Source organism: Ooceraea biroi, chromosome 2 (genome assembly GCF_003672135.1).
Source record: "Ooceraea biroi isolate clonal line C1 chromosome 2, Obir_v5.4, whole genome shotgun sequence".
Lineage (NCBI taxonomy): Eukaryota > Metazoa > Arthropoda > Insecta > Hymenoptera > Formicidae > Ooceraea > Ooceraea biroi.
The window spans coordinates 16,626,645-16,651,989 of NC_039507.1; the positions used below are offsets into that span (position 1 = coordinate 16,626,645).

General features: G+C 36.4%; 2 protein-coding genes across 6 annotated transcripts in view; both read left to right on the forward strand.

Moving 5' to 3' along the window:
- The window catches only part of LOC105280161, a 386,539-nt gene extending 375,402 nt beyond the window's left edge, over positions 1-11,137 (forward strand). Inside the window, exons 20-33 of the mRNA XM_026967845.1 lie at positions 3,668-3,847; positions 4,120-4,310; positions 4,703-4,860; positions 5,338-5,479; positions 6,125-6,427; positions 6,763-7,185; positions 7,328-7,412; positions 7,519-7,795; positions 7,968-8,166; positions 9,418-9,563; positions 9,649-9,731; positions 9,864-9,979; positions 10,071-10,220; positions 10,554-11,137. Of these exons, the coding sequence (XP_026823646.1) occupies positions 3,668-3,847; positions 4,120-4,310; positions 4,703-4,860; positions 5,338-5,479; positions 6,125-6,427; positions 6,763-7,185; positions 7,328-7,412; positions 7,519-7,795; positions 7,968-8,166; positions 9,418-9,563; positions 9,649-9,731; positions 9,864-9,979; positions 10,071-10,220; positions 10,554-10,736 (2,636 nt within the window). The 3' untranslated portion in view covers positions 10,737-11,137. The remainder of the gene's footprint in view (positions 1-3,667; positions 3,848-4,119; positions 4,311-4,702; positions 4,861-5,337; positions 5,480-6,124; positions 6,428-6,762; positions 7,186-7,327; positions 7,413-7,518; positions 7,796-7,967; positions 8,167-9,417; positions 9,564-9,648; positions 9,732-9,863; positions 9,980-10,070; positions 10,221-10,553) is intronic.
- A 189-nt stretch (positions 11,138-11,326) lies between these two features.
- LOC105280141 (glutamate receptor ionotropic, kainate 2) lies at positions 11,327-24,797 on the forward strand. Of its 5 annotated transcripts, none has more exons than XR_002193311.2 (17): positions 11,327-11,893; positions 12,620-12,701; positions 12,783-12,941; positions 13,247-13,428; positions 13,884-14,041; positions 14,301-14,442; positions 14,738-15,040; positions 15,382-15,600; positions 15,946-16,152; positions 16,534-16,618; positions 16,717-16,993; positions 17,499-17,697; positions 18,361-18,586; positions 18,781-18,896; positions 19,844-19,990; positions 20,066-21,483; positions 22,723-24,797. XR_002193311.2 is itself a non-coding variant. In XM_011340406.3 (16 exons), the coding sequence occupies exons 1-16, from the start codon at positions 11,891-11,893 to the stop codon at positions 20,180-20,182; spliced, it is 2,622 nt and encodes an 873-aa protein (XP_011338708.2). In that variant the 5' UTR covers positions 11,327-11,890; the 3' UTR covers positions 20,183-22,840. The 5 variants fall into 5 exon arrangements, 3 of the variants coding, with proteins under 3 accessions (XP_011338708.2, XP_026823600.1, XP_026823599.1); XR_002193310.2 differs by having other exon boundaries at positions 21,898-22,840; XM_011340406.3 differs by having other exon boundaries at positions 20,066-22,840.
- Positions 24,798-25,345: the final 548 nt, after the last annotated feature.

Sequence of the window (25,345 nt, forward strand, 5' to 3'; positions counted from 1 at the left end):
ACTTCTTATATGGAATGTACTGCAAGCATCATATTAAACGTGAATAAATTAATCGTCTGTAAATTCTCATTCAAGAGCTCTCTGTTATAATTGTAACTGCCTTGTCCGCACCCTCGTTCCCGCTTTACAGAAAATTGATTGGCCATATCAATTACATTACAACTTTTGATTAGTTGTTCTGTTTAGTCGATTTTCTTTTGCTTATTACGTAAATTGTGTAACAACGATTGATCTGAAATAGCGAAGTTAACAGCCTAATTAATCGAAGCTAATTTAAATTACAGAATTAGAGACATTAAAACAATTAAACATTTTGCATTGTAGTCACTTTTAACTACAACGATTCTTGATCTCCTGTGCGCATCAACTCAGATTATTTCTTTACCATTTAAATTAGCGCATTCGTTTAGCCCCTTAATTACAACGTAATTAAGTTTTATTATCATTAATATGCGTCTGTAATGTGCGCATCACTGTATCATAAATGCTTTTAAATCGACAATTTTATACAGCAATTATTATTAACAATACGCAAATATTTATGAAAATAACCTAAAGAAATTTCGACATTTCTCAAACATTTTCAATATTTTTTTAACATTAATCAGGTAATCATATTCTTGTATAAACGTGCAAACACATATAGTAGTCTAACATAACTACAATAATTTTCAGCAGGCATAAATTTTGATCACGTTTGCATCGAGATGTGATGATTCTGGAAAGAAACTGCGACTAGTCAAGAATGGAATAGCATCAAGGATGAAAATTTTTTTAAATTTTCATAAATTCTTATTACTGAGGGAAGTATTTTTGTCATCTTGTTAAAAGTGCTTCAATCTCGTTGGCACTTCACGTTCGCACATTACACAGGCTCCGTTCTGTTCGACGACGATGATGCGAACAACGACGCTGCGGCACCACCGTTTTCCGCCACGACAGATCGTGAAAATTTAGAAAGGGAGTTTAGAGCATGCGCCGCTGCCGAGAGAACAGCTCGAGAAGTGGCATTCGGATTTAGAGTCGCGTGTCGCGCGTGGTTCGTTCGGCGAAGCACGCGTTTCTCAAGTTTTATCCCTGGTAGAGCGGACTGCATCGTCATATCTTAGGTAAGCCCTTGTGAACCCTCAGAAACGACCCCTATGAAACCGCACTTCCTCAACCAGCTTAAATCTTGACACACGCTTCTCTTCGCGTAAAACTCGCATAACTCGCGCTGCGCTTACGTCCCCTCGCTTGCGACGAAAAGATTATCCGCTCGAACGGCCTTCGGTCACTAGATAGATCCTCAAACGACTAAAGTGAAACGAGTTCGGTGAGAAGTTTGAAGAAATAGTTCGCTGAAGCTTTCGAAGTTCTCTCTCTGGAATTTGCCGAACGCGCAAACGCGCGTTCGACAAGGCAGCTGGAGCTTTCTTTGGTGAAAATAACGCATTTCCAAGTACCACCGTCGTAGTAAGTATATGGGTGTAACAGATGTAAGGAATGGTGCAGATAGCAGCAGAATTTTGACGCGCATAATTAATGACTTATTATAAAAAAAAAAGACACCTTCCAATTGTATTCCGTCGAAATCTATGTCACACGACGAACGCGACAAGCACCAGTGGCGGCAGCGATGCTCGGCGTCTAAATATATCGACGTCGTCGTTATGCGCTCTCTTAAGATTTTCGTTAGTTTTTCACGTGCCATGTCGTGTGCTGGAGCACGTGAAAAAGCTTCGGTCGCAGCAATTTCCTGCGTGGTTTATAATTGATTCCGTTGCAAGATATAAAAATCGACGCTTTGCAGAATACCTTACGGCCTCGAAGAATGCATGAATGTATGCTCGTCGATGAATGAATGAAAAAGAACGGGCCAGACTGCGTGCATTTGGCACGATGACAGAGTAGACTACTCTGAAATCCTGAATGCACATGATGTTGCTAAAAGCTCACACTCTAGTAGCAGACGCTGGTCAGTTTTGGCGGATGAACGATATCCGAGAAACTTGGACAAATATTTATATATAACTTGGAGGAACTAATTACTGTTTATTAATACGAAACTGACAGTCTTTGATATTTTGACAAATATTAATACAGAGTAATTACAGATTTGAAAATATTTCTATACGCATTTTGAAAATTGTATTATTTTTTATATACAGATTTCCTTATAAATGTTATTTTCTGTCCAAATTTTCCTTAACGAGAAAATGCAAATTTAATTAATCATATCGAACATTAAACAAGAATAAATAAACTTCAAAATTAGATGATAAAAATATATTTGTTTTTTAACTAATTTAATATTTATTTAAACAGAATTCAACAGAAATTCTAATTACAAAAGCATTTGTAAAATAATAGTTCTCAATTAACCGAAAAAGAGTTAAACACACATATACTGTGTAATAAATTGCTAAAAGTGGTGTCGTGTGCACAAAATTTTCAAGCTGCTCGCGTAAATATCTTTTCATCGTTTATCATTCTATTTTTTGTATCAATTACATTTACATTTATTTTCTTTAGTACATAGAGATATATATATATATATAACTTGCATACTATTATATTATAAAATTACAAAATATCACAGAATATTATTACATGAAAAGACTGAGGATTTATTTTCCCAACGAGCAAGATAAATTAAACTCGCGTAAAAGTAGCGTAGTATTTATCGTGCAGAATAGCGCTTAATAAAAAGATCGCAACGAGGCGAAACGGTTTATTAAGAGCACAAGCAAATACCAAACCTCAATATTGGAAGATTGATTTTAGACTGGTCTAAATATTTATGTACGTCGAGAGCGACTTTCAGACGATGCTTTTCAGTTAGTTTATATAACGTCGGCCAGTTAAGTGCTCGTTCAAGATCTTTTTGTTGGGTCGTACATATTCGTACGTTATTCACGTTATTTATATCCGGCTTTAGTAAACGCATCCATTGTCACAATTCTCACTAACAGGCTCCTTAATTTTATTATTTTTATTATGTGTGCGCAGAGAATGATCGTAAGATGGTGACCAAGTACCTGCTGATATTATTGCCGATAACTCTGCCCTGCGTATTAAGCTTTCCTAAAAAGATCAAAATAGGTAAGATAAAACAACATAAATAATGAATAAAATAGGAATATATAATATACCTCAAAGACATAATTTCTGAAAGCAGTTTTCATGGTATAGTATAATATGTATGATATGTAAAAATAAAAAGTTTATCCAGCATTCATAGTTCAAAATAAAGTTATGTTGAAAGTGGTCATTTATTACCGAGTTATTAATAGATTCATCGAAATCTCTCAAAGATTCATATCATCGGCCTAATTAGAAAACCTTCTAACTCACAAAATTACAATTTTACAGGAACTTTTTTTGTCAAAAATTGAAGTTAGAAGATTTTCTAATTAGGCCGATATCTGACTTTATACATATTATTGTAGAAAAGATTCGTTCCTAAAATAATGTCCTCATATCACATATATGTATATATATATATATATATATATATATATATATATATGTGATATATATATATATATACATAATATTATATTTAAAAAATATTGAAAGAGATGAGCCCTGTGTTGAGTTCGCGTACAATAATACGCAACACTTTACGAAAGGGCTTCATAAGCTATTTCGGTCGTGTCAGCGAGACTCGGCTTTAAAAAGAATCGGCCGTATGTTGCAGCGGGACTCTTCGATAATGAAGATGAAGCAATCCAACGGACGTTTACATCGGCAGTGAGAGCGGTGAATAAAGACAGACATGAGAAGAGGGAGGAGCTCCCGAACGTGTATTTAATGCAAGAAATGCCTAAGTTTGAAACAGACCCATTCGACGTGGAATTAAAAGGTAAGACGATCCGACGAATGGTAAACGAATGCTAATTCGATATTAAACCATATTTTATTCTATTCCATATTTCTATCATACATTTTTAACGTTTATCTAATTTGCCATCTAGTGGGTCAAGTATCAACTGCTGTTTTCGTATCAAATAGATGAAAATTAATATAAAACTTTCTGTTAATATAAATGTTCGTTGAAATAAAACGGATATGTAAATTTCATAATTATGTTATATATAATGGTGTTTCAATGGAATCGATTTTTCAAACGTTTAGTATGCAAAATGCTAAACGATGAAGTCGTCGGGATTTTCGGGCCTCAAGAAAAAGTAATATCGGAGCACGTGCAAAGCATATGCGATACGATGGAAGTACCGCACATCTCCGTGCGACAGGATTCTAGTGCATCACCCCAGCCGCGCGGATTAACCCTGAATCTATATCCGCATGTGAGCTCGTTATCACAAGTAAGTATTATAAATGAAGTCCAAAGAATCGGATATTGTAATTGTAATAATACGGCTAAAAAAAAGTAATGTAAGCTATTATATACATATATGATATATAAATTATTATATTAGTAAATTTCGTGTTGTTTCTCGAAGAAAATCAGCTCTTTCTATGCATCAAATACCTGTCTACGTTCGTAAGATACAAAATAACAAATTGATTATAATTACTACGAAATCGTCGACAATTTGCTGAATTGTTGACGTTCTATCTCTTTTCGTATAATTATCTTCTCACTTGTTTTTTCATGATGTTTCTTGAGCCTAATCTTTCTTTTATTTGTTGCATTCTCTGGTGATTCTGGTACTACAATCGCCGAAACCTTTCACAACGCGCAAACTTTCACAAGGTATATGATCAACTTGTCACAGAATTCAAATGGAAATCCTTTGCAATACTGTACGAGGACACTGACAGTCTAATTCGCATGCATCTTCTGCTGAAGCGATGGGACGCCCAAGGCAACTTCATTTTCGTGTACCATTTGGGCTACGGACCAAACTACAGGTACATGGCATAGAAACATCTAATCTCGCAGATCTGTCTTGTCATCCCACAATGATGATTGTAGAAATCTTTTAGACAAATTCTTTCTTAGCATCAACTATGATTGACTTCATGATCTTCACTTGCAAATATATTTATAAATCGATAAGACACCACATAATTTACGCGCTTTTTGTCATCTAACATGTTATCATAAATATACGAGTGTAAAATATTCGTTATATATTTTCATTTAGACGCGTTTCATAGGAATGATTGCTGCTCGATACTTGGCGCTTTGTGCAATAGGTTTTTGTTTTTCTGCGCGACATATAAAAGTTTAAATAAATGAATGAACAGAGAGAGTCAGCATTTTGGTCCTTAGACAAACATTGCAGATAATTTCTACATAAAAAATAACGATTAGTGAGTTTAATTAAACAGGAAAGCTTCCTAAAAATGTCGAGTAATTATATAGTCTGTGATTAAATCTTACAGACAAGCGATGCAAGAAATAAAGAAATCGGAAATAGAAAACCTGATCATCGATTGCTCATATAAAATACTCGACAAGGTGCTGAAACAAGCCCAACAAGTTGGCCTACTGTCCGACAAGCACAAAGTGATCGTGACTTCCCTGGTAAGGCAAACAAGAGTGCTCTCTGAAAATTAAAGCTTTGTAGAAATTAAAACATAACTTTGCAATGTGTAACATCGTCTTAATAATACTGCGCGCGATTTGCTGTTTTGTAACAAAATTTATTTCTTTTCGCAACGGCGATGTTGGTCGCCACTAAGCTACTTTTTTACCGAAGAATGCATAGACTATGAATATGCACTATGTCTGATCAATCTATCACCTAGTGTACAAATAAAAAATGATTTTATGACTGATAAAAGCAATAAGACAAGCTAATATATCATTTGATGCTGTCTTTATTCATAAAATAATAAATAAATGATTGTCATAGTAGATATTTTCATGTACATTCGTGACCATCGCAAAAAAGTTAAAATGTTGCATAAATTTTGTTTCTACAAAAATCCATACTCTCTCAAAACATTAGAAAACAGATTCTCTTCTGTTATCTTAATAAAAAAAGAAGAAGTTTCCTAGAAAGTTCTTAGACAAAGTAATTTTATATTTTATAAAAATAAAGTTGTATATGTATTATATATATACACGTTACGAGACTTTATATAGTGATACCATTTACATATTCTATTCGAAAGACTTAACAGTTAAACTTGGTGATGTATGCCGTTGAATATGTACGCATGACAGGACTTGCAAACCTTGGATTTAGAGCCATATCAGTATTCTGGCGTCAACTTCACTGGCTTGCGCTTGATTGACCCCGAAGATCCAATAGTGCAACAAACTGTGAACAAGCACAAGAACGAATGGGGCCTGGATGATCCTTCAGAGCTACGTGTTGAACCAGCGCTCATGTATGACGCGGTGCAACTGTTCGCGAGGGCTTTCAAGCAATTGAAGGACGCCACCAGAGGTGACGTTAAGAAATTGCCATGCGATGGTAGTGAGAGATGGGAACACGGACTGAGTTTGAGCAATTTCATGCGCTCGGTAAGATTTCAAAAGTTTTACTGTGATATTCTCCAGACAATTTTTCTAAACAAACTCAGTGCTAGAGAAAACTTGAACTATGAAATATACTTAATATATTTAAAATACAACTCCAAAAAACTCTACTCTTTTATTTAGTATTTATATGTTAAACAAGTAGTATTCAACATATTATGTAATATTATTTATATTTGATCGTACAATAAAATATTGATTTTACAGTGAAATTAATACACATAAATAACTTAGATAATTAAATCTTTATTTACGAATTAATTACTAATTCTATAATTTTTTCGCATTGCGTAAAATAAATTGTGTTCTGCGGCTTTCAGACTGAAACGAGAGGAATAACGGGTCTTGTCAAATTTGATAGAGATGGTTTCCGCAGCAACATACAACTGGATATTGTGCGTTTAACCGAAAATGGCATGATGAAGATCGGAGTATGGAATAGTTCGCTCAGGAACATCGATTGGATACCAGACATCAATGTGAAAAAGACAGATGTTGAACTCACTTTGCAGAATCAAACATTCATAGTCTTAATATCTTTGACGCCTCCTTATGGCATGCAAACGGAATCATGGACGACATTGAGCGGCAACGAGCGTTACGAAGGTTTCGGAATAGACATTATCGACCACATCAGTAAAATACTCGGATTCAATTATACATTGCAAGTAGAATCTAATTATGGATCGTACAACGAAAAAATTGGAAAGTGGTCCGGTATGCTCGGAAAAATTATAGCTGACGTTAGTATAAATGTTAAATAATATATTTATATTAATAATATAATTTAATAATATATTTTTATATCATAATTTCTCTTAAAATAAATTTACATGAAAATAAGGAAACTTAGAAATATCAGAGGTGCGACACACTTTCTTTTAGGAAGCACATTTGGCCATCACGGATTTAACGATTACGGCAGTACGGGAAAGTGCCGTGGATTTCACGATGCCGTTTATGAATTTAGTTAAGTTTTGTTTTAAGTAAAATACATCCTTCATTGTGTTGAAAATTTTATGAATTTACTTGATTTAATGCAGTCCGAATATAAAATTTCATTTAACAAATTACAGGTATAAGTATATTATACCGAAAACCAACCAAAGCGGCTCCGAGTTTGTTCTCATTTTTATCGCCATTTTCAAATGATGTTTGGATCTATTTGATTGGAGCTTATATGATAGTGTCTCTGTTACTCTTTGTGATTGGAAGATTGAGTCCAAAAGAATGGAACAACCCTTATCCTTGCATTGAAGAAGCAGAAGAATTGTCGAATCAATTTACAATGAAGAATGCATTTTGGTTCGCGATTGGCAGCATTATGCAACAAGGAAGTGAGATAGCACCAATGTATGTGCACTATTTCCCCATTAATAAATTAAGATGCAATGCAAATCATGTATTTTTAGTTTTTAAGTTTATTGTATTTTCTACTCAACTCAAATTTTTATCATATCCATTTTTACAAAACGAACTAATAAAATTAAATAATAAAATTTTATTATTTAAATTATGTTCACAGAGGCATATCTACAAGGATGATGGCGGCATCTTGGTGGTTTTTTTGTCTCATAATTGTGTCTAGCTATACTGCAAATCTAGCAGCATTTTTAACTGTGGAAACTATAACATCGCCTTTCGATAACGTTGAGGAATTAGCAAGGAAAAAGACAATAAAATATGGTACAAAACGCGATGGAGCTACGTTTAATTTCTTCAAAGTAAGTTATTGCTGCATTTGATACGATGTTTCATACAATGATAACTGATTGCGATGATAGTTATAGGATTCACATATGAAATAGTTTATTTGAAAAAAAAAATAAAACGTAAAGTAAATATATCTCTTCGTAATTTTTACTATTAATTCTTTAAACATATTTGTGAGTTCTCAAGACATAATAATCTTAATAAATTTCAAAACATTAAAAAATTCTTACAATATTGCTCTCAAGAATTTTTAAATTGAAAGCCTAATTTGTATGTAAAAAACATTACGTATTATAAATTTTGATATTTGGAAGCAGTTATGGTAATAGTAAAAATTGAAATTATTACTACAATTTAAGGTGTTCAATATATTTAAAAAAAAACAAAGTTTTAATAAAAATTTTTTATCAATACGAGTAATTATAAAAACTGTTTGTAATTACTTAGAAACAAAATGCAAAATATCATTCTCGAAATTTATTTAATTGTGAAAAAACTGTTTCATATGTAATAATTAATTAAAAATGGTTATATATAATATATAAGTGGTAATAGATTTTACAGAGTATATCACAGTACTATATAGCAAATAAGAGCAATCTTGGACGTAAGGCACACACGATTTAGAATTCTTCACAAATAGTTATTTTCCCCTATACATATTAGTTCGTTTTTGATGCTAATATGCATTTTTTATACACAAATATTACATCAGCAAAGAAATCTTTTCACATTGCTTACATATACAACAGTAATTTCATTTCATACATATGGTTGTGATTAATCTTGCACGACGTATAATTATTTAAACATAATAATAATTACATAGATAATTATTAATTATAGATATAGATTAATTATAATTAATGTATTAGATAGAAATTAATATATTAGATACAAAGTACAATTACAATTGACGCGTTCAATAACTCTTTTAGCTTTTTACGATAAATCTTTGAGACATATCTTGAATATTAACAGTGTCCACGTTTGCATTAGTTCTTTAAATTACTTTTGAGATTGAAATAATCCTGGAAATAACATCCCTAAATAATGAAAATGACTATAATAATGAAATAATAGTAGCTCCTGAAAATAGTACTTTATATAATATCATACTAACATAATATCTTACTAACAATAAAGAATAATTTTGGAAGGAACACTTACTAATTTGTATTAGCTATAGTTTTAAAAAATAGGCAGAATAAGTATGAGTATCATAATCTAATTCAGTTTTTTCAAAGACTTTTGCATCCCAGGAAAGCAATCACTCAACGTATAGAGAGATGTACGAGTACATGATGGCAAATGCAGATGAAGTGCTACAAAAAGAAAATTATGATGGCGTGGAAAAAGTTAAGAAAGAAGAAAACTACGCTTTTCTGATGGAGTCTAGCTCGATCGAGTACACATACTTATATCATATATATGTTATCATTATATTAGAACAATAACATATTTATATAATGTATAATATTATGTTATATTAGATACAATATAGAGCGAGAATGCAACGTCTCGCAAATCGGCGGTTTACTTGACGAAAAAGGATACGGAATAGCTATGAAAAAGGGTAAGTTATTTAGAAGAATCAAGAAATTTTGTTATCTGCTTTATTTAGCATTTTATCATCAACTTTATCGTTTGTTTTATTCCATGTTTAGCAGATTGTATTGTATTATTATATAGAATATGATTATTATAGATTCACCGTATCGAAACTTGTTAAATACTGCCATCTTGAAGTTGTCTGAGAGCGGTATTATCACGGAATTGAAAAAAAAGTGGTGGACGCAAAAAAGAGGCGGTGGCAAGTGTAGGGTATGTAAAACCGAGAAATAAATATAATTTTCTTATCATAAGATACAAATTTTATCGCTTCTACTTAATATTACATTTTGCTTCATTTTAGGAAAATGGCGGAACTAGCTCAGTAAAAGATCTAGATCTAGAGAATGTGGGGGGTGTATTTTTGGTGTTGATGGTAGGCGTTGCTCTATCCTGCATTTTTACGATTTTCGAATTTCTTTGGGAAATTGCTCGGATATCCATTCGAGAAAACGTAAGCAGAATAGTTCTCATTCATAATGCAGCTATACCGCTTTTAATTAAAACACATGCCGAAAAGAAATATATATATATAACTGAAGATATACGAAGTATTTTTAATATTTATATTTTAATATTTAATATTTTTTAACATTTAATTTTTAATATTTAATATTTATTTTAATTCTAACTAAAATTAAATTGATATCGATATAACAAAATATTTTATTAAAACTTGGTGGTTTTGCACGCGAGTAAAATATTTTAATTAAATTATAAATATTATTTTTCAATATTCTTCTGGAGTGTATTATGTGTGTTATTATACATGATTATTATTTTGTAGGTACCCTTCAAGCAAGAATTGATAAACGAACTGAAATTCGTTGCAAAATGCCGCAGCTCTAAATCAGCACGAAGAAGAAACGGTTTGTCCAGCAAAAGCGGCGACGATAGTACAAAAGGCTGCACCCCTCCGTACAATTTTGTACCGACAGTAATAACAACAGCACCAACTGACGATAAATAATTCATGGAGAATAAGTTTCGGATAATAACAAAACTATCGTTGACATAAGATTGGTTTAGTTTAACAATGTTTCCTGGTAAAACTTTGGATTAACATAGATTACATCATCTATGACTCTTAAGAAACGAACAATTGGAAGATAGATAATTTTTTTCACAAAAATAATATTATTTTCAATCTCATGCTCTTTCACTTCCTGCATTATTATTAATCGCCAATTAATGATAAAACAATTAATGGCATAAAAGATGAGTAATATTAGCAAGCTTTAAGTTTAATCACAAATACAAATAGGAACAGCATTTTATCTAATGTTACTAGGTGAGTTTTACTAGGTGAGTTTGTCTGTATATGTTTTACACACACACACATACACACTTGCTTCTAAAATAAATATACATTCAAACTTGGTTTAATTTATGTAGAGTAAAACAAACAGTGAGTACGATACGATGGGAGTAGAGAATGAAACAATTGAATAAAGCGACTTTGCAATTTTCACATCAAATTCATGGCAATTGAAGTCTAAGAAAATTATGATAAAATAATGGCAATTCTAAGGAGATTATTTCATTATTAATTAATATTAATTAATCTTTTAAACATTCACATGTGCAGTCACGCCAATATGTAAGAGATAATTATTACTCGCGAGATGATCTCGAGATTATTTTTTATCAGTCGTGATCACAAAGTTACTACATTATTATGCGATGTAACGTTAATAAGGTAATAGAATTTCGCTCTCAATTGAAATAAGCCACGATGATCATGCGCAAGAGAGCGAGATAGCATATGCGAAGACACGATCCTATTACCTACTTCTCGGGCTTGTATGTGGTCGAAATAGTCAACCATGGAATAGTATAGCTACGGACTCCGATAGTGCCGGGTGTTATATTTAAGTTTGGTGATACCGCGAGTTTTCTTCGCATTTTGCGAACGTTTATTTCCGGTGATCTTAATAACTGTTGATCAATTTTGCTTAATCTACTTTTGATTTACTTTCATCATTTTCATACTGATCTAAACGGAGTGGCAGAAAAATCACTCTTTTATCTATACGTGGGTAAAAGATGTTTATAGTAGATCACATGAAGCTGTCGCGTAGACTACTGGAGCATTAGCCGCACAACATCGTTCTACATTATAAAATGGTTTGTATATCCACCATGCTGAGGGAAAAGTTTAACGCACTCCTCAATGCAATTTTAGCGTCCGAGTTTTGCTCTGGCAACCGGCCGCGAGAATGATGTATAACACATCGTGTTGTACTACTTAAAGCTTTGTCAGAAAGAGCTTAAAATTTTCAAAATTTAAAACTTCGAGAGTTTTAAAAACTTTTGAAATTTATTGAAGTGAATATTGAACGTGGAAAATTTTTTTAATTCGTTTAATAACGCTAAAATGTGCAATATCATAGATAAAGTGAACAAATGTCTAAAATGTAGCTAAATGAAATACATACGTCAATGCATTTAGATTACGTGCATTTTAAAAATCATGGAACTCAAACACGAATCTGTATGCATTACTGACAACTCTTAAACTGTCAGTGATCCATTCGACAGTTGCTTTCAGCAGAGATCGAGAGAACCTTAAAGTACGCTGGCACAGCGAGGCGCAAAGTATCTAAATATACCATGGCTATGTGTATACATACTGCATCACCGTATAGCATGTTTAGATCGTTGAGAATAGCGGGGCAATAACGCTAATGTAACGGCAACAATACGTAAAAGCAAATTTAGCATTGATTTATACCAGTAGAAACTTTTTCTAATTAAACGAAAATTATGAAAAACTGTGGAACTGTTTAACATCCTCTGTGTTCTTCCATTTATTGCCACTGTTATGTATCTAAAACTATTGTTCTCTTTCAGAATGGCCAAGAAATGCTATTTTTGTACGTCACTGTTGCATTTATGCCCAACATCTTGGGATTTCCAAAGAAAATTCCTATCGGTAAGCTCGCCGTGTTCCTTACGAACTGTCAATCAAATACGGCAGTCAATTCGGCATATCGATAAGATTGAATGATCGCAGGGGGTTTATTCGATAGCGACGAGATGATTCAAAAAGCGTTCGAGATGTCAGTCGAAGCGGTGAACAGAAACATTACTACCTTCGAACAAGCCATGAACGTATCATTAATATCCAAATCCGAGAAAGTCAACAAGGATACATTCCATGTAGCAAACATAGGTATATAATTCTGTGCTCGAATCCACACGCAATTCTATTTCTTTAATTTTTTGAGCACTTTTACATGATATATATAAAATCTCTTTGATAAAATTAATATCACACATTGCAACGCACATATCGTATCGCACATAATCTGCCTTTCTAGATACTATTTATACGTATTATATAACTTAAAATCAATATCCGTTAACTTTACCGATGCTTCAATTTGCTAACGGTAAAATATCAAACTGCCAAATATAAATAATGCTTACAAAGCGTATTTTTGATGTACATCATGCACTTTTGGACATTGTGCGTAGCGTGCGAGTTGTTAAGTAGCAAAGTGGCTGGAATATTCGGTCCTCAGGATAAATCGACGGCAAGTCATATTCAAAGTATGTGCGATACTTTGGACATACCTCATATTGCTGCCAGATGGGATCCCAAACCGAAACGTGGTAATACGATAAACCTGTATCCACATCCGGACAAACTCTCTATGGTAACTGTTCTTCCTTTTTTTACTATTTATTTCCAACTTAGAGCTTAATTGACGCAACATAGCTAGAAGTTTTTATTGAAACCTCAATTAAATATTGAGATATGTTTAAAAATGTTAAAAACAACATCATATAAAAATTTTACATACATGTTACATTTACAAGAACGAAATTTTTAAATAAATATTAAATAAATTTTTAAATAAATGCAACACAACAATTACTTTGAACAACAATTATTATTTTGATTGCTTATAAATATCTTTTTAAAATATCGTTTGCAATCTACATATGCTAATCAAATGGCATTTTAATTGACTGTTAAAATAAAGAAAAATATAAATTAGAATCTATAATATTTGATACATTGATACCATGATATATTTCGTGATAACCATTAGCTAATTATTATTGATTATATTCGCGTAAAAATTAATTTCTGGAATTAATTATTTAGGTTTTTTATGATCTAGTAAAGGAGTATAAGTGGAAGGAGTACGCAATACTTTACGACAACACTGATAGCCTGATTCGCATTAATCGGCTACTAAAATTGGCAAACGCAAATACCGCGTCCGCGATGGTGTTTCACTTGGGTAGCGGACCAAATTTTAGGTATGCATATGCGAACCATACACGTATAAATAGATTCTTCCTCGAACGAGATTGCGTGCATGCACAAGTAACGTTTGTCAAACAAAGTTATTATCCACTTGTGCCATTATTTAGTCCGCTCGTAAACGCCAGAAAATATCGCGATGATTTACGATAAGACTGTCCGGACTGAAGAGGACATCGTTCGTGCAAGCACGCGTGTTGGAATTTTTTTAAAGATACGAGCGATCCAAAAATTAACGAGATGGTGTACCTGCAGGCAAGCCATGAAAGAAGTCAAAATGTCTGGCTACAGAAATATCATAATCGACTGCACGTACGATATTCTTGGCACTGTTCTCGAGCAGGCACAACAAGTTGGAATAATGTCAGAAAGGCATAGAGTAATTATTACTTCTTTGGTAAGATATTTGATCAGATCATATATTTTATCATTTTTTAAATACCATTACCACAATTATCATTATCTTTGCACTTTAATCAGTGACAAGATGGGCAACTTTAGAAAAGTCTTGGAATATCTTAAGAAAATTATCAATCGCACAAATTGATCATTTAAAATTTCATTTGATAGAGCAATGTTCACATAAGTAAATAAAGAATATTTTTTTCAATTGTGTAAATTTCCTAGAACCACTTAACTCAATTCTTGAGTACGTACGTACGTTTAATGCGCACTCCACGATTTATTATTAGGATCTTCAAACTCTGGATTTAGAACCGTACAAATATTCAGGAGTGAATATAACTGGCATACGTTTAATCGATCCGGAAAGCTCCGTTGTACGACATACACTTGAATCTCAGCCTGTTAAATGGAACTTGACGGACGGTTCCCACTTAAGGGTGGAAGCGGCACTCGCTTACGATGCAGTGCAACTTTTCGCGAGTGGTTACACGCGACTACGCGACAGCATCAAGGGAAACCTCAAGAAGCTATTTTGCAACCGCAGGGAAACTTGGGGGCACGGCTTCAGCTTGAGTAATTACATGCGAAATGTATGTGCGACTGTTATTTGCGCTAGCACTTAAACATACGAAACAACAGAGCGAAACAACGCCTAACTTTCTGAATACACGCGTACATGTTTAGAATTAATTTGGAAAGAAGTTAGAAACGCAGCTCGATTTCAATCCACATAATCAAGCACGAACTTTTTTACTATAATAAAGACAGATTATAATAATGTAAAAAAAGAAATATTATATAATAGTATTTGCCATTTATCAAAGATCCAATAAATTGATGAAATTGAGTATTTGAAAAATTGTTTTTGAAAAATTATAAAACTGTTCTGCAAGTAATATATATTTAAAAGAAGCCTTTAAAATATTTTTAGGAGCGAATACATGGATTAACAGGCATGATAAAGTTTGATACCGCAGGATTCCGGAGCGAATTCCAACTGGATATCGTAACTCTAAGTAATAAAGGGTTGGAAAAGATCGGAAAATGGGAGACGAACCTTGGTATACATTGGAAATCGGGATATATAATTTCTGAAGAAGATGAAGAAAAAACATTACGTGACACACATTTTGTTGTCCTGATATCGTTAGTATGTTCCAGCCTATACTAGCGTGTATCAGCAAAGAAGGGGACAAAACTTAATTAATTAATCTCAAAATTAACTTCATCAACTACTAGAGTTTTTAGAAAAAGCAAGAAGATACATGCACACACGGGCTCAGATTTCAGCCTTCTCATTTACATTATTAAAATGTATTAAAATGAAATCTCATAATGAAACAAATTCTAGAATTTTGCATTAATGTTCTTTCTAATTTATGTATCAAAGTCTTAAGTAATATAAAAGATGACACACATGAATACAAGATTTAGAAAGTATAAGAAGATAAGGAGACAAGAAAGCTGTTCTTGATTAAACTACGATTAATTCTAGACAGATCCGTACGGAATGCTTAAGGAATCAGCTTCTATATTGACTGGAAACGATCGATACGAGGGTTTTGCGGTCGATATAATTCACGAAATGAGCAAGATCCTAGGATTTAATTACACCCTTGAAGTTCAGATTGACAACGCGTATGGATCGTTAAACCCAATGACGGGCAAGTGGGACGGCATGATAGCAAGACTACTATCAGGCGTAAGTTTGATGTTAATAAAAGATTTTCTTTGTATTTCAATCCCACGTGAACGGCACAAATACATGGCGAACTCGATCGATCTCCTTCGTTTCGCGAGTAGTGCTGCTACCTTCCACCGTACACCTGATGCGAAAGCAACGTTGTTGCAGTTACTTACATCGGTAAAGCAGTTGCCTCGATCATTTCTGTTTTGCCGTTTAATATCATGTACATTTAATAAGAAATTTCATACATCTTGACATGTTGCCGAAAAAAATGCGTCTACATTTTCTTTTCTATCTTACAAACCGACAATGCAAATACGTCGTGCAACACTATCAAATCCATTAGAATTTTATTTCACCTTCGCATGATTGATTCTTTTTCGTTTGATTTTGAAGGAAGCAGATTTAGCGATCACGGATTTGACGATCACGTCAGAGAGAGAAAGCGCGGTGGATTTTACAAGTCCGTTCATGAATTTAGGTAAATATATGCACGTATATTTGCCATCGCCAAACAGGAAGCGCAAAGATTAGAAGACTTCAAAGTCGATCACGCTCGGATCGAATGAAATATTTCAGGTATAAGCGTTCTCTACAGAAAACCAACGAGCGCTCCTCCAAGCTTGCTGTCCTTCCTGGGGCCGTTCTCGAAGGAAGTTTGGCTGCACCTGATCGCGGCGTACGTCGTCGTCGTGGCGGTGTTATACATTATCGGCAGACTCTGTCCCAGAGAATGGAAAAATCCGTATCCGTGCATCAAAGAGCCGGAAGTATTTGAAACACCCTTCACTTTGGAAGACACCCCGTTCCTCGTGATTGGAGCTATACTGAAGGCGCCTACCGGATTAGCACCTGCGTGAGTTGATTCCCGTTCTATGAAGCTTGCGGATATCCGCGCTTCAGGGATGCTCTCCTTTTGCATGGCTCGTCAAACGGGTTGTTGATCTCACAATGAAGATCCATGTCGCTGCAGGCTTTTGCATGCGTCGCGCAGCACGAATGATTGCAGTGCGTGCAATTGATAAGTACGGTTCACTTCACATAGACTCTCTATGATCGGCTGAATCATACTGCAATTTGAACGGCACGTCTAGAAAATAACGCCAGATCTATCCTACAGGGGATTATTGCGTAATTTTTTGCTGTTTGCTGAAGAAATGTTGTTATAATAATATTATTCTAATTACAAGTGTAAATCATAATTTTCTTATATATATAAACATTTCTTATGAGAAAAGCTCACGAAGAATTTAGTTAATCGTAATGTTTAATTAATCATCGATAATTAATTATATTGTTCTGTCTAAAACGAAAAGAGACAAATTGAGAAAAGCCTGTGTACGATATAATTTGCATTTCAGAGGAATTTCAACAAGAGCCTTGGCTGTTGCATGGTGGTTCTTCGCTCTTATCATAACTTCGACTTATCTGGCTAATCTGGCAGCCGCATTAGCTACAAAATCCGTGGTATGGCCCTTCGAGGTGGCGGAGCAGCTAGCTTATCAACATAAAATTAAATACGGCGCAAAGAAGAAAGGGTCAAGCCTCAACTTCTTCAAAGTGAGTTCTTCTTCACGTGATCCTCGACAGAGACGATGAGAGATAGCTAACTATACAGTCTGTAAAAATAACGAGTTTAACCATTTAATAATTCAAGCATTGATCATAAGTCGCAGGGAGCCAAATTAGATAAATTATCTACCTACGATTACTTTCAATTTCTAAAACTGAAAAGGTCGATGAAAGAAACTACGATAACTACGATTCTAGCCACTCAAAGATCCTTGAGACAATTCCGAAAGCAAACCTTCAAAAGATTTTACATATTATTTAACTATGGCCAGTATTCATAGTTGGATCTTATATTTAAGACCGTCTTAAGTTTATCTGCACTCTGCAGATGCTGAATCATTTCATTGGCTATGAAGTATCTGAAGATACAGTCTTAAATATACGATCCGATTATGAATACTGGCCTACGACTGTCCAAGAGACAGATTTAAAATAAAATAAATAAAATGACTTTTAGACGTATGATCAGTGATATTTGAACTAGATACTGTCAGCCTCGTTATTTTTTAAACATACCGTGTATTAATTATGATAGCACACATTACTGGTTATTATAATATAACAACGATAATATTCCATATTATTTTGCTTTACATATTGTATTGTAGAAACGTCCACTAGGCTCAGAGTAATCGATTTTATATTTTGCAGGATTCCTCGCATGAACCGTACATGATTATGTATAAGTACATGATGGATAATGCTGACGAAGTGCTTCTGGAAACGAACGAGGACGGTGTGAGAAAGGTACAGCAAGAAAATTACGCATTTATCATGGAGTCCTCGACAATCGAGTATAACAAGCAGAGAAAATGTAACATAACGCAGGTCGGTGGTCTTTTGGACGCCAAGGGCTATGGAATAGCCATGAGGAAAGGTCGGTAATTCAGTAATCATAATCAATTCAATTGTGACATTAATTCGGAGGAAGTTGCATATATATATCATCGCTCTGATACGTATAAATTTAGCTGTTACCTCGAATTCGATGAGGTTAAAACAGTTTAACGATTTAACTATTTGATATATTTTAACTATAAAATATTTTAATGACGTGCCTTCTGATGACAGGAGTGCCTTACCGCACGGATCTGAGCGGCGCCGTATTAAAGATGCAAGAAAGCGGCATGATGAACGAGCTGCAGCTTAAATGGTGGAAACAGAAGCGAGGTGGCAACGTGTGCGAAGTACGAGGCACTTATATTGCTGCGTCGTATATTTTTTGCTTCGTTTATTCTGCGGCAAAGATTACATGGATTACGTTGAGCGCTGCTTCTCGAAACACGCTTTAGATAGTTGCGCGATTATTAATATGCCGACTATTTACAACGTTTTATATGAAGATAGAAGATAGCCCGCATAAAGGGGATCATGCACGCACATCGGCTTTAATTCTGGGTTACCTGAGCACAGTCTCTGCAGGCAAATCACGGGGTCCGCGGGTAACGCGTGCAGCCTGCACGAGCGGCCTGACGCACTCCAAGCAAAATCCAGCCGAGCTAGAAAAATTTTCTCCAGCGCAAATTAACCGTTTGAACGTACCATTCAAGATGAAGCACAGGTTGCTAATCTCGTCTCGATTGCTGCCTATGAAGTGGTCTTACAAATATCAGTTAAGAGGCCAACCGTATGATTCAATTGATTTCCCGTCTTCTTCTAATTCTCTGTTGCCAAAAAAAAAGATAGAATTACTCTGAAACTTTAGTTAAATCTTGAAATTTTAATCTTCTTAACAAATGTTCTTTTCATGTTCAATTTCTTTATTTTTTGTTGCGTTTAATTTATAGCAAACTATTTTATTTTCATTTTTGTTTGATCGCATTTGTATAATTAAATTAATTCAGACTTTGCAGACTTTGCGTTAGCTAACACATCTGAAGCATGTATAACGAGTCAGAAGTGAGCGGGAGCAAGTTTAGTTCGTGAAAAGATAAGTCAGAGTTAAAACCAAAGTGCGTGACCTCAAGATTTATGAAGAAAGCTGCTTTGGATAAATTTTGTATTTGTATGAGATAATTCTGGAAAGGATTTTCAGCCTTCGTAAAGTTTAATCCCGTGCGACTACCTAAACCAGAGCAACGCGTGCCAACGACGTCTAAAGAAATAATCAGCTCTAAAAATTTTATTTTCGCAGGAAAAACCGCCAGTCACGGTCGAACCATTAAACTTTGAAGATGTCGGTGGAGTGTTTCTAATTATGATAAGTGGCGTTATGTCGTCCTGGATTTTCGCAGGATTGTCGTTCCTGTGGAACATTCGAAACAACGCGATCAAACATAACGTAATTATATATTTGGCATTTCCAATTTTACTACGAAATTAATTCTGAAGCTACATCATGTATTGTGCATTACAGGTGTCTTATAAAGAAGAATTTCTAGAGGAGTTAAAATTCTTAGCCAAATGCACTAGGAAGAAGATCGTCAAGAGATGTTCCATCGAGACACTTAAAAGCGATAACACTGATTTCTAACAAGTGCCAAGAGTTGTATCTCTCTGCGGACAGCAAGTCTTATGTGTAAAAGAGAAATTAATCCCAATAAGACAGAAGTTACCAAAAAGTTTTCTCGGTTATAACGTTATTTATAGAACACGATACTTTGTCGGCTTAACAACCCTAAGGCAAGGTAATGAAAACCGGAAAACGTCACGCAAGTTCTACGAATGCAAGAAGTTTCATGCAAGTTTCAAGAGACACAATCATATCTCGAGCTAAGTGTCACGCGCAGCAATGTGGCTGATGTGCGTCTGTCCGACGCGAACTGCCCAGCTATAACAATAAGAATCTCTTAGTAGAGAATAAGAAATCCGTAGTTTGAGAATTATAAATTCTTAAGTTAACAACAGCAGAAGAAGAAAATTTGTCACATCTCTTGTGTCGAAAAGTGAGAAATGATATTTTGGAATTGTGATTAAAAATTGCGAAGGAAAGCGAATTTTTATCATATTTCTCATGGTAATAGACAATACTAAATATTATTAAACAGACAAATAGACAAAATTAAAATTTGAAATAATCAAACGAATAAATATATAGCGCGCGCGCACACACACACAAGTTGATATCCTGATATTTGTAGATATTTATGCAGTCAGGTACGACTGGCGTTTTGTCCATTTTACATGGGGCATCATTTTGTTATAAATACAATGTACATCCGTGGGTATAGTCATCCGTGCGTGATCGAGGCAACAAAGATCCGGTGGGAAGATACGCGCAGCGGCGCATAATCGCTGCTGGATATCCTCGAACGAACGCGGGATCTGCTCTCCGGCTGTTAAACGATCAAAGTCGCGCACTCTCCGCCGGGAATTCGCCTCCGGTTTGCGAGAGAGTCGCACGGTTCGACCGATGACACAGACCCTCAGGAATCTCCGAGCGCTACGTCGGAGAGGGACAGCGTCCGATGGAGAACCGCGGACAGCGGTGCGCGCATCCCCGCGAGAGACACATCTCCGTCGGCCACGTTATTCAAAGGCGCAGCATCCGGCCGGGTCCGCTGCGGATGAGCTGCGCGGGTGGGGAAACGCGCCCCGCTCGCAAGATAGTATTAAAAGGCCATTAAGCGGCACGACATGACGTACGGCTTTGTGCACGCGTGCACGAAGCCGAGAAGAATCGCCGGCAAACGAAAGTTCTACCTGCCTGCTTGCCTGCCTGCTTGCCACTCGCCCCCCCTCGCCCTGCATCAGGAAGAAGGCATCCAGGATACGTGTGTAGCAACAAGGAGAAAAATGAGAGGAGGAAAGAGAGGCGTAATATCTCATATACATGTATGTTTTAATTTTTTTCTACTTTGCACCACGAATTTCAATATTTACTTTTGCATCGTTAACATCGAGTAGACGCTTTTCTTGAAATAGTCTTTTGATAATAAGTACCTATAGGAGATCAGCTGTTTACCTGAAACAGTTTGGAAAATGTTGCTCTTCCTTGAACTTCAAGTAATCTTTAACGAAACTTAATTTCATTCGAAAGTTGGCGATAAGCGTATCTAAAAGTTTCGATATTGCAAAGTTAGAAAATGCAACGTATAAGACAAAATTTTTGTTCAGAAGGAAAACACAAAGTTTGGATAATCCCGGTGCCAATATCACACCATCACCGTCGGTTAATAAAACCTTAAATAAATTCGCGAAATATATTTCAAACACGTTCTTTTTTGTTTCGTTCACTTGGTCCTTCAGGTATAGTTCACTGCGAAATCTCATCACGGCATGGCACGACTCGACATGTTAAGGACTCTATACCGAAATGCTGAACGAAACGCGCACGTTCGTTGGATCATTAATCGTCGTTATCACGACGACAAAGCGAAATTAGTGGCCGCGCCTAGCACGGCTGAGGAAAATTAGGGAAGATTAACGTGCATTACCTGCGTTCCGTTACACACGTCTACGGTACGGTAGAATGATACGAGGCGTGATACGAGGTGCAAATATATACTTCGCGCGTGAATCTTAATGTTCACGGGTCTACACTTTCGATGCGTCACCTTGTGCTTAGTTTTACTGGTAGCTTTATTTATACCAGCGTATTGTCTCACTTAATTGCCGGCACTCTCATTCGCACCAATGAGACCGCGGATGCATCCAAATTATCCGGTTCTTTATTTATATATTTCAAATCGTTTACCTTTTTACTTAATTATGCGCATTCAAACGTGCTATCTCGTCTACGATCAACATTTTTTTCTGCACGACGCAAGATTCCAACTTCAATTTACCGAATTTCGACGGCTGGATGCATTTTGTATTCCAATAGGAGTAATAAACTATTGTAGTTAGCCAAGACATGACAGAAACTCATGAATATTCTTCCTTTGTTATAACCCTAGTGTTTTCCCTCTTCTCTATTCATAACTGCATGCAATTAAATAGCAATTTAACTCACTAATTACAACTTAACTCTCTGTTATAACAGCGCAGACTACCAGTTATTAAATAACGACAAATATTAAGTAAAGTATTAGCATGAAAATAGCTTATGTAACAAGTTGAATGGATTTTCAGGAGTGCCGGCAGCAAACGACACAGGCCAGATTCATGCATGTGGATAGTCACAAACCGTTCTAAAATTCAATTCCAATTCCATTGCAATAAAATAGAATAAAAAGCACTCGAATGTAACGTTCGACGTTTCCCAGCTTTTTTTTATTTGTGAACCTATCACGCTTGATATTAAAGATACAACTTCCATCAAAAAAATTCTCTCCCTCTCTCTCCCCTCCGAGATTTTATCAAGAGGTAAGTGTCCTTAACTGAACGGTGTCGAATCGCTCACGGCATCGTGTACGATCGCGCACGATGGATAACGTAATTACTCATGAGAACGATCTCCCGACGATGACGCGTGCATTTTGTTCATATATCCGATTAAGGAGTCACTGCGAGTCCTGACCGCGGGCAACACATTCCGCGTTCTAACGAGTCGGAGACAGAAAAAGAAGCGCGGGGGAGAAAAAGGAGAGAACTGAGACGAAATGAAAAAGGGAGAAACCGCCAGAAGAGTTAGCTCCTCCTCGTGTGAGCAGCAAGAAAGTCGGCTTCGAGGAGTCGAGGTCGCTCGTTCGTTACGAGACGAAACTTACGAGCCTCGAGGAATTAACTATACTATGTAATCTTGTAGCGAACCGTGCAGACGAAAGGTGCACTCACGGCTGAGTTGATCAAGAGACACAGGAGTGTCTCGCGTGCGAGCGACGAGACGGACGACGTGTATCTTTATGCGAGTACGCGATAGTGAGAGCATCAAGAATGATCTCGGTATCTCAGCAACGCGTGCGCCGAGTTCCTAATAGGCTTAATCGATCGCGGATGCAAAAATCACGTAACAAAACTGTCCTTGTTCCCCAGATGCTCCATAAAAAGAGATATAATAAATTTCCAAACCGGAATAGGTGCAGTATCACGAGTTTTGCAGAAAGCCGTCGTTTTTGTCAAAACGAGAAAGAGAGAAAAAGAGGGAAAGCGCATGCACTTGGCGGCTTTTTCATTCTTTTTGGGAAGGTATAAGTAGATATGACGCTAATGGCTATTATCGTTTTACAGACGCAATCATCATTGCGATTCTCTTGCAGGCGCGGTGAGGACGCGTGTCGGCATCGCGACACGATCCGCATCGCTTAACGAACGATAAGCCCGATATCTTGCGAAGAGACATCGCTTAAATAAGAGGGAACGCGTATCTTTATGCGCCGATATTTATGTTCGTTATGAATGCCGCCCTATCTGTGCACGCAATTTAAATTCAAAAGCGGCGGAACACTCCGGGCGAATTGCAACATCGGGAATGCCGGTCGACCGGTATTTATAGTCTCCCGCTTGCAACCCTGAGAGACGTCATTTATTGCCGCTAACAATAGACGGCCATCCCTTATTTCTTCGACGATAAATTCGCACCGCATCATGGACACGTTACACGCGCGTCTGATGCTATCGCAACCGAAATAAATTTCGGAATGAATTTCAGTATATGCCTCGATCTCGCTTATCGCGATCGCATAAATTATCGGACGCTCAGGTGTACCTTGCATATCGCGATATTACTCAGATGGAACGGCGCGGCGCTTTCTTCCCGGCGCGAAAACGCATCGCGGGGAAATCGTGACAACTCGCGTGAGCGTTACGTAGGTATGTACATATAATATAAGCAGGCGCGTATAATGCAAACGTCGGCAATCGGTCAAGTGGAATGTAAATTTGAGCCGTCAGGCCGGACATGTCTCGAAGGGACAGCGCGAAGTATCTGGAAGGGTGAAGGAAGATTAAGTGCTACGTAGGACGAACAATGTGACGCGCGCTGCGAAGCCGGTCCCGCTCCGTTGTCGCCAACGCGTCTCCGTCTGCGGTTGAATAAATCGATTCCGATCTCGCGAGACGACGATGGAAATAGTACGCTTCGATAACCCCGTAGAAATATCTGCTCGCGTACAGCCAGCGCAGCTCGAACTTCGTCAGCGTCTGCATCTTTATACGAGACAGAGTGCACGAGGCGATAGCGATATATTTCGACTTTATCGATCCGATGACGTCGAGACTCTACGGATGTTCAACGTATATAATACTGTACTGCTATTAAATTTGAAGAAAAAAAAAAAAAACAGCAGCGCGATTTATTGCGCCGTAATTTCAAGCAGCTTAAAGAAATATGTCTTCAATCATCGGTACGTGAGAATGCGCTCGAGTACGCCCGTCGACGTAGGAAATTATACCTCGCAAGTATGATATTCTCCTGAATTTTGACGGATGATGGTGTTTTGCATCAGCGTGCCGTGGGTTACAAATACGCGTCATTACCGTAATGCTCGGCTAAAAGAAGCGGGAGATGCGAGATGCGCTTGGTTTCCGACTCGCAAGCGCATCGTACCGTGCTGCGAGAGACGCTCGGGCCGAGACGGACATTTGTCGCGACCGCACGTCGGGCCGAGCACTTCAGGCCTCGGCTAACGGTACCTCTCCCACGTTCGATTAATACAGGTAATTTAACACGGGAACTCTGACCGAGGCATCCGGCGTGCGTCCATGTTCGAGCAGATGACGGATCGCGTACCGAGCGTCCGCGTTATTATCCGCGCGCGGAGCGCAAAATGTAAATTCTGCCTGTCAGGGATCGGGAGGGATGCGAGGAGGAGTG

Coding starts and splice junctions, on each gene's coding strand:
- LOC105280141 (XM_011340406.3), top strand. Junction 12,942..13,246: donor ATTCCATGTAGCAAACATAG/GTATATAATTCT, acceptor CATTGTGCGTAG/CGTGCGAGTTGTTAAGTAGC. Junction 15,601..15,945: donor TTGTTGTCCTGATATCGTTA/GTATGTTCCAGC, acceptor GATTAATTCTAG/ACAGATCCGTACGGAATGCT.